Source organism: Anopheles darlingi, chromosome 2, assembly GCF_943734745.1.
Source record: "Anopheles darlingi chromosome 2, idAnoDarlMG_H_01, whole genome shotgun sequence".
Classification (NCBI taxonomy): Eukaryota; Metazoa; Arthropoda; class Insecta; order Diptera; family Culicidae; genus Anopheles; species Anopheles darlingi.
The window spans coordinates 40,809,357-40,830,704 of NC_064874.1; the positions used below are offsets into that span (position 1 = coordinate 40,809,357).

The 21,348-nt window shown below is 47.6% G+C and overlaps 1 protein-coding gene across 1 annotated transcript in view; it reads left to right on the forward strand.

Annotated features, from left to right (window-relative positions):
- The first annotated feature begins 1,604 nt into the window (after nt 1–1,604).
- Nucleotides 1,605–21,348, forward strand: part of LOC125949271 (protein kinase shaggy-like) — a 44,473-nt gene continuing 24,729 nt past the window's right edge. The window contains exons 1-3 of the mRNA XM_049676171.1: nt 1,605–1,725; nt 2,169–3,588; nt 8,451–8,561. Coding sequence (XP_049532128.1) covers nt 2,526–3,588; nt 8,451–8,561 — 1,174 coding nt within the window. The 5' untranslated portion in view covers nt 1,605–1,725; nt 2,169–2,525. The remainder of the gene's footprint in view (nt 1,726–2,168; nt 3,589–8,450; nt 8,562–21,348) is intronic.

Below are 21,348 nucleotides of genomic sequence, written 5' to 3' on the forward strand. Positions count from 1 at the left end.
GCTAACACATACAGTTGGGACAGCTTTTCCTACTTTTTACTTCACTCAACTATTACTTGTGCTTCCGTTGATGACGTCACGAAAACTTCTTCAAATGCATTGCAACTTCAACACAGCAATACAACTTCAAGAGTATCAAGGCGAGTAGAGAGGAGGCTTATTTTAATAGATAATCCCGTGAAAATTACATTCTTTATAGTGCCGCTTAAAATAGCACTTTCCTTTGGAAGAGATAGCAAGTGTTTGTTGCGCTATGGAGTGGTTTTCACTTGTGAGGTGTGTATAGCGATGTGAGATCCTAGTATCATCATTGATCATTGAAGATTTTATTGTTGATCGATTGATTTCAAATGCTCTCGACGGCCTCTTACAAGTGCTTCAAGCTCATTGTGATGAGGGTAGATGAGCTGCTGATGTTAAAAGCTGTTCAGCCCTTAAGATAGATCCTCCTGAAGAACTGGTGGAAGTTTCGAGTGGTGTGTGTTCTTTGAATACCATCATCACATCATGTTCAATTTTATTATTAGGTATGCTAGTGTGCATAAACCATCACCATCTGCAATCATTTCGTTTGCAAAAAGATATTGTGCTGTGACGTGATTACCGGATTAAAGCTCGAGCTACTACGGCGTCACTCATATTACAGACTAAGGAAACTCTGATAGCACCCTCCTGCCTTTAACAGTCTCATCCAAAAGGCAGGCGGCATTGTGTTGCCTCAGTTCTGGCCTATAAATAACCTTGGAAAAGACATCGAGGTTTATCAATACGGATGGATGTGAAGATAAGCACATGTGCAGCGAACAATACAATGCACCTATACACCTTCCGACGCGACGTACGGCAACATCATCATCATCATCATCATCATCGATGATATGCCTGTTGTGTGCAGTTGCACTCGAAAGGGAAGATGTTGGTGCACCAGCCGCTGCACCTTCCTCGGCTCTGATAACGTCACCATTATCGAACTCACTCACCGGCAGCAGCAGCACAGTAGGAAGGTGATTTTTGTTAAAGCGTTAAAGCGTCAAAGACGTTCTTGGGCATTGACGACAATGGGCACGTCAGGCACGGTTTATGTATTTGTGTTCTCATTTAGCGCACGGACGTCAAACCACACCGACGACCGACCAGTAGTGCAACCAGAAGCGCGACTACTAGGGCGGACAACACTTAGTCCCCCGCCCGCCCGATCACCGTCTAGGGTGACGAGAGACCTTCGTCGTTATCCGCTAGCTTTTGCACGCCCCTACACAAAGAAGCTCTGCCAAACTCTCTGTCGTTGCTGTCACTGTCTCACTTGTGCGCTAGCTGAAGGGGTGGGAGGGGGTACCGATTTTTATTCCGCCATGAAGCTCAGATGCATCTGAGGGGGCGCATTAATCGAGAATACGAGAACCACCGATCGTCCTCCCGATATACAGCCCCCGGACGCGAGTTCGCTACGTTCGCGCCTGAACTTGAACCCATTTCCCTTATTTTGCCATACCCCGGTGTACAGTTGATCGCTGGTTTTGTCTGGTTGCAGTCGCGATTGCGTGTGTCTCGTGTACCCGTGTAGTTGGTAGTTCCTTTTTTTTCTTCTTCTTTCGGTTGACTTCCGCGTAATCGTTCGAGAAAACTGTTGTTTCGTTTTGTGAAAAAAGTGATTTTTCCGTCTTTATTTTTCGGGTTTTTTATCGTGAATGCGTGCTGATGTTGTTGTTTAAAATGTGTCATTAGGTCAGTCGACGGCGGTCGTAGCTAGCGGTCTACACATCTACAATAGTATATCTGTATTACGTGAATACTTTATCGACGCACTGCTAGTTCAGGCATAGTACTCCTAAGTGGGACGTCTGTTGAGGAAAGTTTAAAATTTAGAGACTCAAAATCTTGCACACTTCTTGCTTTGAATGGAGCTTATCGGTCGTAAAGTGCTTCTTTATTAGGTTTGTTTTCTGTCTAGCTTTGGTTTTAGGCAGTTTTTGTGTTTAAATAAAACGCTGTGCAAAGTTCCAGTCGAATGAAATGCTAGTTTATGGAGAAGCATCTAATATGTGTTTATGATTATGCGACGTTTGTCATTGTAAAGGGCCTGTTAGCTGACGGATTGATTATAAGGAGAGACTTTTCAAGAAAGATAAGGTTTCACTCTTTCTTTTTCTCTTACTCGATCACCCCAGTTAAGTCCATGCAAAAATAGCTCGAATCTTTTTTTAAAGTAACTAACGTGCGCTACTGACAAAGAGCGTCCAACCAGTGTGATTGGCATCCGTTCTAGTGAGACTGTAAATAAGACTGCACCGCCCCCGTATATATCGGTGACGTCAGGACACGGTGCGGTGCGCGCATCATAGCGGAACAGTGAGTGCGATTTCAGGACCGATCAAACGGAAGTGAATTAGTCCACCGTTTTATTCTTCTCCATCGAGACTCATACAACAACTCGTTCGGTTGTAGATTGGTGAGGGAGAGTGCGTTGGTATTAGTGGAGTGTGTGTGTGTGTGTGTATACACCATTAACAGTTCTCGTCGCGAACATGCTTTTCGAGTCGGAATGTGCATTTTTCATGTCCTCGGCCGCCGCCGCCGTCGCCGTCGCTACGGCATCGGCTGAGATAGCGACGCTGGCAACAACGACCATAACGACAACAGCAACGATGGCAACAACGGCAGCGGCAACGAACACGGATGGTGGTGGTATTACCGTGACATTACCGGAACCACCGGAAGTCGTTGCGATGGCAGCCCTCTCGCGAGCCACCATTACATCAACTTCATCTAAAATCCTTTCTCTAGGCGAAGAAGCGGCGGCGGCGGCGGCGAAAGAGCATTCCTCCGAGCACGGGCCATCGACGATGCCCAAAGAACATTCTTCGGCTCAGTCGGAACTGGAATCACCAACAGGGGAACAACCGGTGGTAGAACCTTCCACCGTAGAGGTAGTTGGAGTTCCACAACTCATCGAAACCTCCTCTACCCCTGCTAAACAGCAGGAGGAACCTCAACAATGTTCAAACCATGACCAACCGGAGCAGCAGCAGCAGCAGCAGCAGCAACCGAAATCGATCGATAAGCGCAAGAAGCGGCTCAAACCACGGTCCATCATCACCGCCGGGGCCAACTACGAAATATCGGGCCGAAGTCAAACGGAACCGGACGTCACACCCAAATGCCACCAAATGCTACTGGCGGCTGCTGGGGGGCCACTGCCGCGACCGAACGTCGGAACCCTGAGATCGAAAACCGTTCCCGAAGTGGCACCCCGAACGAAAGTAAAGACCATCACCAAGGCCGCGCTTTCAGCGATTATCTGCAAGCAGCTCATGGCGAGCGGTGGCCAAGGACTCGGGGTTGGCATTGACAAGGATCTGCCGTTCACTACTAAGCCACCCGTGGCGCAAGTGCGCAAATCGGCGGTCGTCGTCGCCAGCGGTAGTACTGGAAGCGGTTCGGCTGCGAAAAAATCCTCCACCTCGAAGGTGGTCTCTTCGACCTCCAGCAAGGCTACGGCGACGACGGCCACGACGGCCACGACGACGTACAGCTCCGAGTCGTCGGGTGATCCAATGCCCGACCATTTCGCCGATCTGGCGGATGAAAGTTAGTATTCAGCATATTCTGGACGATCGCGACGACAATGACGACAACTGCGGGACCGCGGAACCCGACGGGGGAGACCCAATGACAAAAGCTCAGCGAGGGTAGAAGAGCGCCTTATGGATCGATTAATCCCCGTTCTGTGAACGCAGAACGACGAACTAGTGACGACGACTGGTTGTGGAATTGTTGCTAAACACGCGCGAACTGACGACCGTTCCCATTCCCATTCCTTCTAGTGTTTTACCAAAAATTGAGGTTATCGATGTGTGTGTGTGTGTTGTTTTGTGTGTCTCTGTTGGGCTTTGGCGTGTGTCACGAAACCGCATTTCTCCGCACTTGGTCCGGTGGTTTTGCATGGAAAAGAATGTGCTTACCGTGTGGTTGGTTTAGCTCGAAAGTTAAAAGTGTTGTGTTTGAAAACTGTCGTGTCGAAACATATCATATCTGATGGGTTGGGGTGGGATGGGGTGTGGCTGCTGCTTGGAGTGAAGGAGGAGGCGGTTTCCTTGTTTTTCCTTTGGGGGGTTGAGCGTGGGCCCGCCGCAGCGAGTTGTCCCCTCACACTCATTGTTTGTTGGTTGGTTTTGAATTTGCGTTCCGTACTCCCCATTGGTGGTGTTGGCCAGATGGAGTGTTTAATGTTCGTGTTTCTTTTTTTTGGTTTGCTTCTTCTTGTCGTGCATGTCAGTCATTTGCTTTATGTTTCGGTGCCGGTGGGGGTATGCTCCTTCTGTGGTCATTAGTAAACTGTTTGATGCTCTTTCCGCCGCCTAGTCCTGCTTGATAAAAACTTTTCATTTCCACTGCACCTCAAACAGACAGAGAGAGTGTGTATTGTGTTTGTGCAAACCGGGCAGGAGATGTCTGGATGGGATGTCATTTTGTGGTATTTGGTGTCTATCTGCATGTTCTGCGATTGTTTAGGGGGTTAGTAAGACGTGTGGTATAATCACTCACTGTTGCTGAGTGTCCTCAGAGACATTGCTTTTTAGTTGCCGGTCTTATAAATAGGGGGCCAGACTGGATGTCTGTTGTTAGTTGAGCTCGATGATCACAAACCTGTCTGTTGGATGTGTATCACAGAATCTCTCTGTGTTATTCGTCTATTCCTGAAAATGCGGATACACGCTTAATACCGCGTGACTATAGATAGACCAGAAACGTTTTAAAGAAGTTAGTATTTACCAAACATGTGCTATCGAAGCTTAAAGCTGGCTTCGCCTTTGTGGGTTGGCTGGTGCTTTCGTTTTTCTGATCGTGAAAGACTCTTAGAGACGATAACGACATTGTAAACTCATTCGACTCTTCGGTATCGTTGATACATAGAAGCAGAGCCTTATTTTCGTAGTGCTTTCCTAGTAAAAGAGCTTCGCCCTAGTTAAGATGATTGTCTTCGAAGATGTCAGAAAGAAGGCGCGTGGCAACGTAACCACGCAAAGAGGCTTTCCCCCTCTTGCCTCCTGGGTTTCTATTCCTACCAATGAATAGCAAACAGCGTTCTCGCGTCTCACGCTGAATAAAATGCCTTCCAGGTGATGGAGACTGTTGCTCTGATGTGAGACCCGCTTCCTACGCTTTCGCCGGAGGTTAACTGGCTGCTGTTGCTGATTGGCAGAGCCGCCAGTTGCTCCACACAAGCCACAAGGACACGGAGAGGTTGAAGTAAGGTTGACAGATGACTAGCTGTGCGATTTCAGCGCCTCGTGCTCTTTGGCGCATCGTTTCGTCAACTTTTCGTGCATTGACACTCGTAAATATGGCTTATAGGTCCCCATCGTCAGGTCGCTAGCTTCGGTGTGCCTTCCGTGGGTGAAAGGTGCGGTTTGCGAAATTGTTAGAATGTGTCTGATGAAGGCTCTTTCTTTTGTGTGCCGCCATAGCCACTTCCTTCATGGCGAACCACATTCTTGTGAAGTGTGAAAAGAGCGTGTGTAGATAAGAACGCACGTGGAGTCGAGGGGGGAGTTGTTTTAATTAAGACGCTGGAATCTATCTTCATCAGAGCAGCTGCCAACCACACACACACAGCGCTTAAGTTTCGAGTGATGGATTGGGTCTGCTGTTCGCTTTCGTTGTTGTGCCCCTTTGTTCGTCATGCGATCCAATTATTGATTGCCCTCTAGAACTTTTTCTATTATATTATTTTTCTCCTCATATCATATTCGATGGTGGTTGGGTAATATAATAGTTGCACGCATTTTGTTTTTGCTCATACGATATTATTATTAGCTTTACATTTAACAAATTGTCAGTGGATTTAATCGATCTATACCTCCATACAAAATTAAAACCTTCCAATACATGTTTTTAAAACTTTTTTATGTTAACACAATGCAGTAGGTCGAGTAGGTGCGATCAATGACTAGACAGTCCACATCGATTGAACTAAACGACAAAGGAAATGCATAATGATTACATTATCATCCATCTCATGGGAATTAAAAAAAAAACCAACCTGACTCCAGTACACGCAAAGTCTCTAGAGCTGTTCAACTGTTAGGAATCTTACAATACTTTTTGGATAAAAAAAAAACAACACACTTATGGTTGTGTACGAACCCCGGCTGGCAGTTGTGGATAACAAAGCAGCGCAAACTGGGCGCACCTTTTGCAACCGAATAGACGTGAGATGATTCTCCCATAATCTCTCAATGGTGTTCGCTGATTGTGCTGCACTCATTGAACCGCATAAACGTTGGCAATATGAAGTTATTGTTACCATAGTCACGTTAACATCAAGCCCCCCTCATTTGGGGTTTTGTTCAACCGTGATGTGCACTCGGAAATAGTAAATGCTCAAAATGAGCTTAAAGATTTCGCTTCTGAACTACGCAGAACAATTCGTTAACAACAGACACATGTTTTCGGTTCATCTTCATTCAGAAAACGGCATTAAAGCAAACAAGAACAAAGAAAGTGTATTTGTTGTGTTGTGGAACGACGCAGTGCATGTAATTGATAGGCCCAGACCAAAATCTATGCCATGGTATTCATCGTGGAAACAATCGAGCTTATCTGCATTGGTAAGTGTCATGTTTCATCACCTGCGATCAATACTCCATCATCGTTGTTCTAATATGTGTTTTCGTGCATTATACTCATACCGTCATGTTGGTACTTCCTGTTTTACCGTTACACATCGCATTGCCTAGGAATAGTCGGTTTGAATTAGGTTAATGGATCAAGGACTTGACAAGTAAATGATTCGCCATCTGTCAACTGCCCTAACGATATCTTTTGGCCAGAATAGTCCCTTCGCCGACGCCTCTCGCGATTGTAGGTACAGATATTATGTGAGCACGGGTTGTATATGAAACGTATAACAGATTACTGAAACTTATCTTGCGCCTGTCCTGGTTCAACGTGACCATCGCACATGCTGCTCACCAAATCCGCTTAAGAAGGCTCTTTTTTGGAGTCGCGGTCGCATCACAGTCTTCAGGGCGCCCTGTACAGGAGGGGAGGAGACCGTGGATTTGGTGTACAGTTTGAATTATTTATCAACGCTCTGCCCTCCTCATGGTCACAGCTTGAGTCAGTAGAATGTGGGATGTTTGGGAGAGAAGAGGGCGTGGGGTGGTCCGGGGCCAAGGGGGGATGTTAAATTTCCCTAAGGGAAGAAACCAAGGCTTCTCCGTAGTATGTGTGTGTGTGGCTGTTTGCTACCGACTGAAGAAGAAGCCGGCGTCTTGGCATCGTCGAAGTGGCATGGATCGAAGAAGGACTATTGCTAATGTTTAAAAGATGAACGAAAAAGGAAATCCGCCTCGGGTGCGAACGCAGATTGTACCTCAACTCGACTTCCTCCCGGGGCTTCTGTTTAGGGCGAAACGGAAACGTAGGGATACCGCTTCCGATTACTACTACCGCTGTCTGCTACACAAGGGAGGAGAAAAGTACCGAAAATATGCTCCGAATTTAGTGCTGCTACTGGTTTTCTTTTGCGACCAACCTGTGTGCCGCATATGTTTTACGAGGTACAACTTTCAAGGCCACAGCAGCGCCGGGGCGCTTATTGATTTAGTAGCATTTAGGCCAAGGAAGCGAAGGTTAACCCCCCCGCAAACATCATCTTATCCAAGTGTTATTTTCTTTTCCACCGGTGATTGCACTCACCCCGGGGTTGTTGAAGTGTAGCCGGCTACTTGAAGTATGGGACTTGAGATATGGGGATTCGCAGCCCTCACGAAAAGAGGATCAGCGCAGCCGAACCAAGACATCGCCCCCCCATACCATCCATATTCATTTATGCTGGCCGCGAAAGCGATCAAAAACGTATTGATGATGATGGTGCAAACGTGCGATAACGGCACCGGCGGAGCATAAATTCTTCGCTTACTCTGTACTCCTCCAGCCATTTCAGCGATTATAATGGATCCCACGGGGATGGGTGAGAAAGAAAGGGAAGGGGGGGGAAGCGACGCGAACAAAGCGTTCTTATATGTTACGTAACGGACAGTAAAGCGATTGATTTTCGGCCATTAGGGCCGCGAGAATTGATGGGCAACGCACAAGTACAATATTTTCCGTGGATTTTTCTTCGTTGTTACATATGTCTCCATAATCATTTACTTTCATAGAAAGTTTGCTAGAGCTTATAAAATACAATATTTGTTGTTTTACTTGTGAATGCCCTTTTTTGCCCGTAGAAGTATTAACAGCATTTGAACCTGGAATGAAATTGAATGATGAAACACGAGCGATCTGTTTGTTACACAATATGTGCTGGATAATTTTTATACTACTTAAAGTGAAACACTAGAAGGATACTAGGACAGACGAACGTTCCATATCAGTGCTGTGTGACGGAACAGAAATAATTCTATTCTATTGCTTTACTTATTACCAATTCTCCGCGAAAGTTGGTGCAATTGTACCAGGCAACAACCCTCCTGCAGTGCAGCGTGTACGACTGGATGCGGAACAAATCGAGCACATGTGCTACGGTATATTCATACACCGGATATCGCCATGTAAGAAACGGGGATTCTGTTGTGCGGTGGTTACTAACATCATAAACATCGCGAAAGCGCGAAATGCACTCATTCTTCCCTGGTTACAAATCGAGCCAATGTCCATGTCTTTATCAACATTTATGTTGAATTCATCGCTAGATTCATGTTCCTGCGTAGAACATGACCATTATCAGATTCCGATCGACGAGCGAGTACTACTTGACTCTCTGACGTATGCCAGCGTGGAAAGTTGTTCAATCGAGTGCGTTGCTGCCCCGTAACCAAACGATTACGTATTCACCGAGTGCCCATGTTTGTAGACGGGATAATCGTGTGTAACAGATTGTCGCGGTTCGGTTAGTCGCGTATGATCTTTTTTTTTTAAATTAAAATATGCAGACGTCTAGTCTTAAACATGTGCCAACGTAGTCTTATCGCGGCAAAACGATAGTATATTGTAATAAAATGTACGCTATGGGTCCTCGTGCGCCTAGGGGTTGCGAGGGTCAGGAATAATCTGCTTTTTATGGGGGCCTGGTTACTCGGTTGATTTGATTACGCGCACCTCATATTTGCTTATTTCAATTCGCTTGTTAGTGTAGAAATTCAAAGGAGACTTGTCAACAGTTCTATATAACATTTATTATAAGAATATTTTAACAGTAGCGTAATAGGAAGACGATTATTCCTACGAAGAGTCCTATGAGTACGAAAGCGAATACTTGGAATACGAATACTTGCTGCACGTCATGTGTGGCGATTTTTAAAATCCTGTATCCTTGTAAATTCGGCTTCGATTGATGTGAAAGTTTCACACCGTCTTTTCACACGTGTAAAATTTTGGCGATGGAATTTCAGGCGATGTGGAAATTTTCACATCGCATGCACATTTTTAAGCGTGTGTGTGTAGAGTGAACGAAAAGCAGCGCCCTCTATCATTGAACGAATGGGTTTCGTTGCATAACTGTAGGCGATACCGTGCGAAATGATTTGCGCCAAACCGGGTGTGATTTTAATAGTGACTTTTAATAGTATTTTTGATACAAATCGTCGACGTTTACCAAAGCTTCAATCGGGCTCTCGTACCTCGCAATTAGTGTACGATTTTGTTTCACCCTTTCTTCTGTCTAGACCTCGTTGTGACGCTCATTTCACATCCCACTTGTAAGTCGTTTTGTTCTATGAAACATTAAAAAGAGAAATCCACTGACTCTTGATCATTGCCTTTACGATTCATTCATGTGGCCCAGTATATACTCAAGACGTTTCCCTTTGTAACGTTCGATTCTCCATGATGAACATCAGCTTATCAGTCATGCATTGTCAACCTAAACTCCATCTTCGTCAATCACGAGGCACACAAAGACGTTGGCTGCTGGGCTGGGGCTCATTTACACATCGTAATGGGAGCATCGTCGGAGCAAAGGTCTCGTAACGAGAAGCAGCCTGGAGCTGAATCCTTGTTAGCTGCGCGCTATTTCCAGTCTTCGATTGGCCGGAACTAGTCTTGAGTGGATCGGTATCGAGATATTACCGGACACGATATGGACACAACCAATTAGACGCTATCCTTGGAGAGTGTCCAAACAATTGACGCCAATGTGCGATCGATGGGCGATCATTTCGGTGCGACGTGATCCATATAGAAGCGAAAATAAGATTCGCATGTCGTGACCATGCGCCAAATTACGGAGTAAGTAAAAGAAGGCGCTACTTTGGGCGACACCTTCAATATTTTCTTTCGTTTTTTCGATTAGCTTTGGTTGGTTGTGTTTGCCTTCATCGTTATCATGGTACACGGGGTATGTAATACCTTTTTTGGTTTGGTATACTCTGCTGATTTTGATGATTGATCGACTCTGCTGTATAAGTTTTAAGTTTGCGAAGGTTGCAACAGTACATTCGGAAAAGTAACTATGTGGATCTGTCGCAAGCCAAGACCGGTCACCGGTTGAGGCGGCTGATAAGAAAAGACAGCAGGGACAGCGAATCGCCATTGTTCCAACTTTTCATTGTTAAGACCACCTGTTTGAAACTAGGCTTCAATGTTGAATTCTAATTCTTCTTTTTGAGCCTCTCCTTCGTAAAGCTTCCTTTTGTCCGCGGAAGACCAGAAATAAAAAAAGGTCAAGAAATCAAAAAGCAGACCCCATCATTTGTGCGTTAAGAATATGTTTTAATTACGTCATTACATTATTTTTTTTTTCAAATCGATCGACAATTTCGAGGCTGCAGATTTTTTATCCATCCTTGCTCGAACTATGAGCAAGGTTCTTTGGAATTTTAGTGTTAAAAATGAATGCTCCCTTGGTTGGTTGCGTATGGTTTGCATGTAATTACACTAATGAGACGCACTTCATTTCCTATGTAGAACAGTTTCGCCGCCTTTCGGTGCGGCTCAGCGGTGCGATACAAACGATGGTGCTGTGCACAACGCGGCTTGACCAAGATGAAGTTCAAGTAGCTCTTGAAGAATGAGCAAAGAATCTGCTGACGCTCACGTAATAGTAGTACCGCGCTGTAGGCACTAGAGTCGCTCGCGAACACGTACTCAGTGCAGTAGCAGCAGCAGCAGCAGCAGCAGCAGTAGCAGTTAGTCAATAAAGTACACACAACCGTGGCGCAATGACGAAAACCGTGAAGAACCTATGCTCCGCAAACAAGGCTTCCCGGAGCCGGAGCCAGCAGTAGAGCAATGCTGTCAGCAGTTCCCGATGCTCATGTTGTGGATGACGATGATGCAGGGATTCATTAGAAGCGGAAGTAGATCAACGTGCCAACGAAGGACAGCTTTTCACTGGTGCAAAACTGGTGCTTTCTTTTTTCCCTCCTTGGTGGCCGTTTTCTCATCGCCAAAAAGTTGCGCAATTGTCATGTCATGTCCAGTACCAACAACGCCGCGCTATCCTTTCGATGGCCATTTTTTTTTCCATACTTTTGTTTACTCGGTCTCGGTTAACCACAATGCGGATGACATCGAATAGTTCTTTCGCGCATTACGGAATAGCTTTTAAAGTTCGTCAAGGTCACAGGCGCTACTTTACATTCGATTTTATTGTCTATTTGGAATATCCAACGAGTGGATGACACTTTTCCATGGCAGTGTGTTGTTCAAATCCATTTAAAACATTCTTCTATTGTACAGATAATATACGGTTTCTGATATTTCGCTTTCTTCTCCATGCACTAATGTTAAATTATGTTTTGTTGGATATTGCATCGATTTCTGTGAAATTAATATTTTCCCCTTTCTCTCTTTTCTCGTTTTAGGTAAGTTTTAATCAAATCAACTGATTACACATGACCGGCCCAAGTAGCGTACGTACTTTCCATACATTTTATCGTGTTTTCTGAGATTTTAATGTTACTGGTATGTCTGTAACGGATCGATAAGCAAAGCAGCACAGCTCCGATCGCTCCTCTTCAATTACTATAAATCAGATCTCTAGCCCATCTATTGTCTAACGTCAAATTTCGGTTATAATAATTTTTATTGCCAATATCGGTTAACTTCGGTACATAAAAAATCTGTAAAATTTCCCCCCGCTTGTAAGGGGTCCTACAAACTGCTTAAAAGTCCGGGAACTCTAATAAACCGCCGTACTCCCCATGGGAATGGTGAAATTTGCATTCCCTGCATTCCCAATGAACAACAAACCTGCTGACCGATTCCCAAAAACCCCAACCGACGACCAAGACGACGGCGGCCGAGACTGACCTCGGTCAGCAACTTGTCAGCTGGGAATAGCAAAAACAACACTACCTAAGAAATGGGCTTAGTTTAGTGGCCGGCTGGCTGGCTGCTACCTGCTGAGGGACGGGGTGATGGAAACCCCTTAAAGCTTTCCTCTGTATAGCGACAGAGACCCCCCCGCATTTGATATTCACCTCACGGTTCAATCGAATTTACGAGGCCCCTGGACGAGGTAACGTCGTCGGTGAAGAATTTTCCCGTGAAAGTGTAAATCCTTGCCAAGGTCACACTCAACCTCAACCTCATCACAGGCGTTCCGTCCGTGACCGAAGGTTTTTTTGCGCGTTTTGCTTTTTGTTAAGAAAGTAGGGTGTCGTCGTGTTGCTGACGTCGACGGGGGATGGAACAAGAATGTAGGTCATTCGTTCGACTTAAGCGGATGATTGTTCGCCTGTGCACGAGCGGTGGTCATGATGATCCGTGTTCCGCCTGAGACAACTAATGCGCGAGTGCAGGTTTGCGCTATTGTCATTTACTAAACTGTGCTTTAAAAATATGCAGTCGGAACGTAGTATTGCTGTTTTACTTCTTCCTAAATAGCCGCTCTGCGGTAGAAACACTCTCGAGTCGAGTGTCCCATCGCTGCTCTGTGGTCATATTTCCGCGTTCGATCGATCGATTATCAATCTAATTACGGTTTCTTCTTCTCACCTTTTAAATTCCGTTCTGTGGAGCAGTAGTAGCAGCAAATAGTGCTACACCGCTTGGCTCTAATCCTGTCACACAAGCATAGAATATGTTCTCCACACAAACTCTCGCCGTTCTCCTCTCTCGCGGTGACTCCTTTCTGTGGGGAGATCGCAAAACACTAGCTCCCAATTTGTCTCTCTTTCGTTCTCTCAGAGTCTCTCCATCTATTGGTTATACGCTCAGTTCGGGCTCCAAAACCGAACACCGCAACGTAAGCAGCAGCAGCAACACTACTCTCCCCAGAAGAGAATGGTCCTCATCTTTTCCTCTATCATGCCGACCCGAACCGAAGGCGGCGGCATCGGGCATCGGCCAAGAGAGAGGATTGCGTGCGTACACCGGCCGAACACACTGATGAAGCCGGTCGGTTGGTTGGTGCGCTGCTCCAACTCTCAAAGTCTCGCTCGCGCTCCCCACCTCCCCCACTTCCCTTCTTTTCCCCTGGTGGGGGGGTCTCGGGTGTTCGGTGTGGGATCGCAAGCGCAAGAGGGCCCTCGCACGGCTTCCCGCAGTTACAAAGAAGACACGCGAACGTTTGGAAGTGTTTCTGTGTGTTGTGGGGCACCCAAGATCATCGGTGGTGTCGCACCAGCAAAACGAACACACGACAAACGGGGCCCCGGTGTGCCCGCCCGCCGGCCCGTCGCTGGGAATTCGAACTCTCTTTTAATAAGTCGCTTAAACGGTGCTGTTGCACTTTGTTGTTTTTTTTTTTTGTTGATGCGCGCGTTGCTTTCGCCCGTTTCCGTTCCGTAATACGCGGTCCAGAGTGCAACGCCAGAGTGAAGTGATATTTTGTCAGAAAGCGTAACGAAAACGACACACGGTAACCGAGAGCGAGAAAGATATATTTCTATTAAGTTGTGCGCGGCGAAGGTGGCTTATCGTGAGCTAATCGTCTTGTCTAGTTTTCCCTCATTATCAATGGGGAGGATCGCCTGGTGGTGTAGTGGTGATGATGGTGATGGAAAACGATCGATCGAAGGGGGGATAGAGAAGTGGAACGACGACGACAGGCCGGGAGGGAGGCTACGATTAATGTCACCAAAACCCGAACACCAATTGGTTGATATGGGGTTGTTGGTGACAGTAGAGTAGTGCGTGTAGCGATGATGATGATGATGACAACGATGGTTTAGTGTAGTGTGCGCGCGGCGCACACCCCATTTTGGGTGTGAAGCAAACCGTCAACGTCACGAGCGCTCCTCCGTCGTGCGTTATCCGGCGGCGTGGCGAGCGCAGCAACAGCAACAGCAACCGGATCGCGGGGTTTATGCGTCGCCGCGGCCAACGCAACCAGTTAACAGCAGCACAACACTCCTCTCTCTCTCTCTCTCTGTCTCTGTCTCTCCCCAGCCCAGTTGTTTGATTGTGTGTGTGAACCCGGCGTGTGCTGTGTGTGACTTTTCGTGGTCGGTCTCTCCGGTCGGTCGTCATCTACTTTCGCACAACATTATTTCCAGCTTGCAACCCGCTTCCCTTCTTCCTTCTTTTTCTTCGGTCCCAAAAGTGACCGAATCTGTTGTGACCGATCGCGATTCGCGAATCCAAGATCGCGCTGCCCACGCCATGCATGCCGCTTGTCCGCAAAAGCAAAAGGACGAGCGGACGTGAAAGAGCCGAAAACAAAAAGCAAGCATGATTCTGGCGCTACGATATGATGGTGGCGGCCGCGGCCCGGTTTCTTCTCGTGATCGGAGGGACTGATCTCTCCCATGGTCTGCAATCCGCGTTTTCGCTCCCGTGGATGGAGTGCTCCCGCCCGAAATGTTCGAGAAGAGTCTGGAAAGAAGAAGTATGTGAGAAAAGGGTGGAAGCGCACGAGGCGTGTGTTGTGTAGTAGGAATGTGTCATGTTGCGGCTTTTCGTTATCGAAATCCATCCACTCTGCTGCTCCGCGTGTAGCTGTGGCTGTGGTGGAGGCGCGCGATACACAGAAAAAAGAGAGAGATATGCACGAGGAACAACGTCGTGTAATCTGCGTTAGGTCTCATTACATCATTATGCTCACTCAGCGTATGACAGCAAATGAGGACAATAGTCCGGGGTCAAGCCAAGCATATGGTACACACCACACCTTACGCGTGTCAGTTGGCTCTGTCCTATCATTACTATCATTGTAATTACCGGGAAGGCTCTCCCCTGGCGCTGCTTGCTGTGGCGTCAATATTCCTTTCCGCCATTGCCTTTGGTGTAATCGGGGGGACAAGAATCCCGAAACGATGGTGTGGAACGACAGCACGAGAGGAAGAAGGAGAAGAAGCGCACGATCCATGTGCGAGACCAGACCCCCGCGACCCACCACGATTGCTGTGTGTGTGTGTGTCGCCATTGCGTGCCATGGGGTGTGTGTGTGCGTGTCCGGAGTGTGCGTCGCGTGTAGTGTGCGTGTGCTCACGGGCGACGGATTTTTGTGTCGCGGTCGCACCTACAGGAACAGCGCGAGCGACCCCAAACCCCCCCACTTTTTGGTTGGAGCTGCTACCCTCGTGTCGTGCATTAAAGCTGTGCTTCGCGTTCTTAAGCAAACGCTCTAGCGCTGGGGAACCCCCCCCACTTGGGAGGTAGTGTTAATGGGCGAATTTCACGTGGAATTGGTGGAATTTCCTCTTTTTCTCGTTTTAGAATACCTTTCTGATTATCCTCACAAACTCGTCAAAATAAGCAAAATTGCAAAAAAAGGAGATTAACTTCACGCAAACGCAATGATCGGCGAAAACCGATCGGTGATAAAGAAAAAAACGGTCACGATAAAGCGAAGCTCCACGTTTTTTCCCTTATCGGGGAGGTTTAGACTTTGGGCGGCCCTCTTCCCCTTCACCTACCCTTACCCAAAATTGTTTCTTCTGCTTCCGCGGAACGCTAAGTAACGCAGAGAACTCCCCTCGGCGTGGTGGAGTCGGCGCCACCGGCGCAACAAGGTGTGCGCTGTTGCATCAGCCCCACGGCAGCGGTTTTGTCATTCGTAAACACAAACCCTCGCTTCTCGCCGTTACCCAATCCGAGCTCCTCCTCGTCGTCATCGGAATATCGGCAGTAGAATGTCGTGGGATTTGACACATTTTCCCTTTTCGCTTTGAAATGTTTTTTCCCGAGGGGGAAGAGCAAAGCGTTGTTGAGTCACAGTCCGTGGCGCAATCTTTGTATCTGCCGCTAAAATGATAAGAGAAAATGTTAGAGCATTAACAGCATAAATTGTATTATCCTCTGTAGCATAAAACATGGTGTGTTAATAGAGGTTCGTGCGGTTGATATGTCAAATCAATCTCCATCAATATTGTACTGTAGGATGATCGTGCTGTACGTCCTTTCATCAATGTTCCATATTATCGACCTCAAAGTGGCTGCAACTATGCCCCAGCCCTGACCGGAGATCACAGAAGAACGTTCTTCGGCACTTCAGAAGTGCATCATTGCCAAAGTCATATACCATCGACTGCTACCGCATGGTAATGGTGAGAGGCTTTTATCCTTGCCACTCGTTTCGTCTCATTATTGCAAGCAAACGTGACATTTTTCCATTTTCCCCGGTTGGCCTTCGAATCGGGGGGTTGGCCGCGTGTGTCAATAGTACTCAGTTCCTAAGGACCTTCCTGAGGGTGTAGTGAGGGAGTAACACACACATGTCCAGGAGCGAGCCCCCCCTTGTGGTGTGTTGTCACGTGGTGTACCGCTAATGCAGTAGCATTAACTCACGCCCGAAGGCTAACTTGTCGCTTCCGGGGGGGGCGAAGCTTATAATGAATACGTTACAGGCACAACCAGAACCCCCTACCTCATATTATTGCCAATAATTCACGGGATGTACGTGTATGTAACACGGGCGCACACACCGTCCATGACCCCCAAGGGTATGCGTCACAAATCTAATTTTCCAGAAAAAAAAAAGAACGCTCCAATAGTTTTGCGATCGATTGCGAGGGGGTGATCTCCTCCGATGTCGATCGATTTTAAAAGTGAATGCAACAGCAATCGTAAATCAACGATTCGAACGGATTGGATTTGCACTGATTGGTGGTGATGGTTGTTGGGGTTTTTGCAAAGTTTACGCGCCCCGCGAGGCGCGCATATTTGATCATTCCGAAATTGGTTTAATTTCCTTTCCATTTCCTTATGGTGGTGCTCCAGTACTGCCACCGCTACCGAACGGCGGTTATTATTTGTATCCTGGCCGCGGCACCATCACGCATTGCCTTTGGAGCGGAATTATCATCATTTCCGGCAATATTCCCATTGGTGGCATATTATTTTCTTCGCGCTTCCTCGAGCCTCCTCTCACTTCCTACGAATCCCCATTCACTTGATAAGATTAATACTAAACAGAATACTAAAAGAAATTGCTGTGTGCCCCAGTTGACTAGAAGAGGAATAGTTTTACTGTTAAATCAATAGAACTTCCATCTTCCGGATGCCCGCCCGGATACAACATTCTTTCGCAGTGGCTGGTGGTGGTGAACGAATGGTGCCATCACTCTGCTGCTGCGGTGTCACATTATGCTTAACACCGCCCCACCGCCCACAGCAAAGCGCGAACTGACGTAATGGCCTTTCTCGATGCTTCTCCTCTTTCTTTTGTTCCTCTATCGTGGCTGTGGAAGAAGCGGCACCCAGTGGTAGCTATCGATTATCGTATTTCTACTACTATTTTCTCCGTCTCCGTCCAGTAACGACGTTACACGAGAGAAAAGAAATAGAAAGAGTGCGTGCGTGCGTGCCTTTGCGGGGTTAACATTTTGCCTTCCGTTGTGGTGCTTCTCGTGATGACGTATTTCGAATCGCGTTTCGATCGCGTGACCGCAACAGCGGTCGTGCTACTGCTGGTCTTGCTGGATTTTTTTTAAGCTCCATCCATCCCAATGGCGTGGCCTTTGTTGTGGCCCCGGTTTTTTCTTATTGTTGTGTCACACATCTTGGGACCACTTAGCGCGCGCACCGCGCATCGGACTCGTGAGGAGCGCGAGTCCATCGACCTTTGCTCCTCCGTTTGTTTGGCAGAAAATTGGCGTGTTCTTTTTTCTCCTGCCGTGACAGCTTCCGAGGGAGTCCTTCTGATGGAGAGTAATTGATCATAGAATTAGTAGATTATTAATTGGAGTTTATGGGCATTTCTAATTCGCGGATGACAAATCCACGAAGACGATTCAGTGTCTCTCTTGATCGCTGGAAGACGCGATGTTTATACATCGCATCTTACCGCTTATTGTCGTCCTATTTTCGATTTGCGGAAAGAAAAAGGACCCGCAAAATGGACGATTTGCCGCACCAGTCCTTAGAATGGCCAGTAATATTAACTTTCATTAATGAAGAAATTGTAATCAACAATCGATCGGATAAAGTATCACGAGCGTAAAACGCATACAAATTCCTGATCGTCTTCTCTTATCGACGGTACAAAAAGAAGACATTCCCCCCAGCATCAACCGAACAAGCAACAACAAGCAGCAACAAGCATCTCTTCTGTGACGACACCACCGTGCCGCGGGTCTCTCTTCCCTGAGATCGTGCTCCTTTCAAGTTGGCTTTTTCATGCAGACCACAGCGCGCACAGCATTATGATCATCGTCTTCGAACGAACCGGAGAGATGTAGACGCGTGGGGTGTGCAGATGATGATGCTGATGATGATGATGGTGGAGTGTCCCAAGCCTGAGACTAAGTCAGTGGCCGTCTCGCGGTACGCCGCCACCATACCAATGTCCGTAGCAGGCAGGGGATGGGACGGTGGGGGTTTTCCTTTTAAAATAAATCATTCGCAGCATCGCGGCGCTCTTGTAAGTGTGGTGTTGCTGCTAAAAATAGATTGCACGAAGCGCGAAAATATGCTGTGGCCCGTTTTATGCTGATGCTGTTGACGTCGTGTTTCGTCCGTTCGTGTTGGTGTGTGCGGGCCCTCGACGGTGGACGGCTCGTCGCGTAGTTTCTTCGTCGTCATCGTCTTCGGCCATCGACGACGACGACGACGACGACGAGAAGCTGCGAGAGCGCTTACAACGCAAAACATACATTTCTTTTGTGGAGCAGCACCGACCGAAACGGAATGGAAAGCGGGAATGAAAGTGAAATATCATGCATGCATACGATGCTATATGAGGCCGAGAAAAGGTGTGCAGGATCGAGAGACAGAGAGACAGAGAGAGAGAGAGAGAGAAAGGTCGATCAAGTGGAGAACACACACGATCATTATGCAGAGATGCAGATGGGGTTCCGCTATGTCGGGATTCCCCTCTCGTTACACATCCCCCCAATGCTCCGGGGCCCCCTGTGTGTGTCGGTGTGTGTGTGTACTACGTGAATTCCTTCTTCGTACACAACAAACTGACTCTTCGACTGCCACTACCACTGTGTGTACGATCAGTAGTGTATGTCGGAGATCATCATTGTGGCGCCATCGGAGATCCTACTGCGCAGCATCTTAAGCTCCCGGAGCAAATCGTTACGAGGGAAAGCATACACAGCATAACTTGCTTCGAGGTGTGGTGGTTATGATGTTTCCTTTTCTTAATCGTACGGGATCCCCACCGCCCTGAAATCGTTGACAAAATGCACATAACGCGCGCGCGAAAGGTGCGGGACCTCGATCTCTCAACATCGATTGCCACCGTTCATTGACCGCAGCTGCAGCGGCAGCATCTTGGCAGAGAAATAGCCCTAGGCCTAGTGACCGACCGAATACGCTGCTGTGATGCTCGTCTTTTTGGCATCGATCAGCGGCAAGAGTGTGCCAAGTTTATGCGTTCAGATGCGAAGATAAGATGCGCATGCAGCAGAAGGAAAGGAGGATTGGTAGGATGAGTGTTACGTCACAATGGGAAAGGAGTATTTTTGAAGCAAACTAGCTTCGGCAATTAGGTGAAATAAGGCGCCGTATCATCCCCTGGATTAGGTGGAATGTCGATACATATTAATGCGAAACATCATAACATCATCATCCAAGCACATCCATATTGAAAGAATCACTCACTTCGTTCTCCTTGGTTGGTTTCCGATTCCGGAGAGCCTGCTTCCTACTTCCCAAAAAGCCGTTTTGCTTCACTTCCGCCATAAGAAACTGCTTAAGTCTACGATGGCGATGTTGGCTTTCTCTATCGAGGAGGAAACTCTTTCACAATTGTCGCACGCATCATCGCATGATCATCTTCTGCTCCGGCTGCTGCTGCTGCTGCTGCTGCTGTTGCATTGTGATCTCAGCGGTGAAAACACTTCCACACTCTCTCGGAACTCGGTTCCGTCATCCGACGATGATCGCGAACAATGCACCATCTCTCGATGGTTGGAAGTGAGAATTTAATTACCTTATGAGTCAACGAAGCGCTAACGAAGCTATAAAACACACACGACGTGCGATCGGTACGGTGTGTAACCTTGAACGGCGGAGAAGAAGTGGTGATCCTCCACAAGAGGCACCCTGGAACACCCCACCCCACGATCATGACCATCATTGATGGTGCGGCGATCGCGTTGGCAGCAACGATTCATGACGCGAGACCACCACGCACCAGTTTCGCGTTGCGGTTCACCGAGTCATTCATTCGTTTGACGCGAATTTGATGGACACACACACACGGCCGGCCCCAAGTGTATCCGTGGAGTGTCCCCCCCCAAGTGCCCCAGTGCCTTTCAATTCGCGATTTTTTTCGTGGCTGACGCAACATGCACCACAACGTTTCATCAGATTCTTTGTCTTTAGTCCATGCAGACGGCGAGGGGGGGGGGGGGTGGTTGATCGTTCTTGAGCTTAATAATTTCGAATGGCTTTCAATTACAAAGTAATGATCCTCCAGCGAACGGAACGAAAAAAAAATGTCCTGTTTGATGACTCACCGGGGATTGATCTCTTCTGCCCGGCAGCGAGCGAGATTATTGCGATCGGTTCCGCATTCCAAACGCGTACCGGGGAGCGGCTGGCCGATGAATCAACCTGAAGATGAAGATCATGTTAATACGAAAGGTATCTCATGCTTCGCCCGGGTGTCACTTCTTCGCTCTATGCCTTAAAAACCGGTCGCCGGTGCTCATCGAAGAATTAGCGAGCAAACGATCCATGGGTTATCCGAGCTACATCATCTTCTCTGAGCGTCGTCAAACGGAGTGCAGAGAGACAGCAAGAGCGAGAGAGAGAGTGGGACTTGAGGTGTGTTTGCGATGACGACAACCATGACGTCGGCTGTGTTGAAGGGGTGCTGACACGAGCTTTACATAACCACAATCATTCTTCCTACTCCCCTCGGGGGGTGGGATCTCCACACATTGTGCGCATCGCTTTGCGCCGGAAGTTGCTTTATCTAACGGTCGATCGGTCGGTCGGTCGATCGGATGCGCAAAAAACCTGACGCGCTGACCTCACGATCGCGATCAGAGCGAT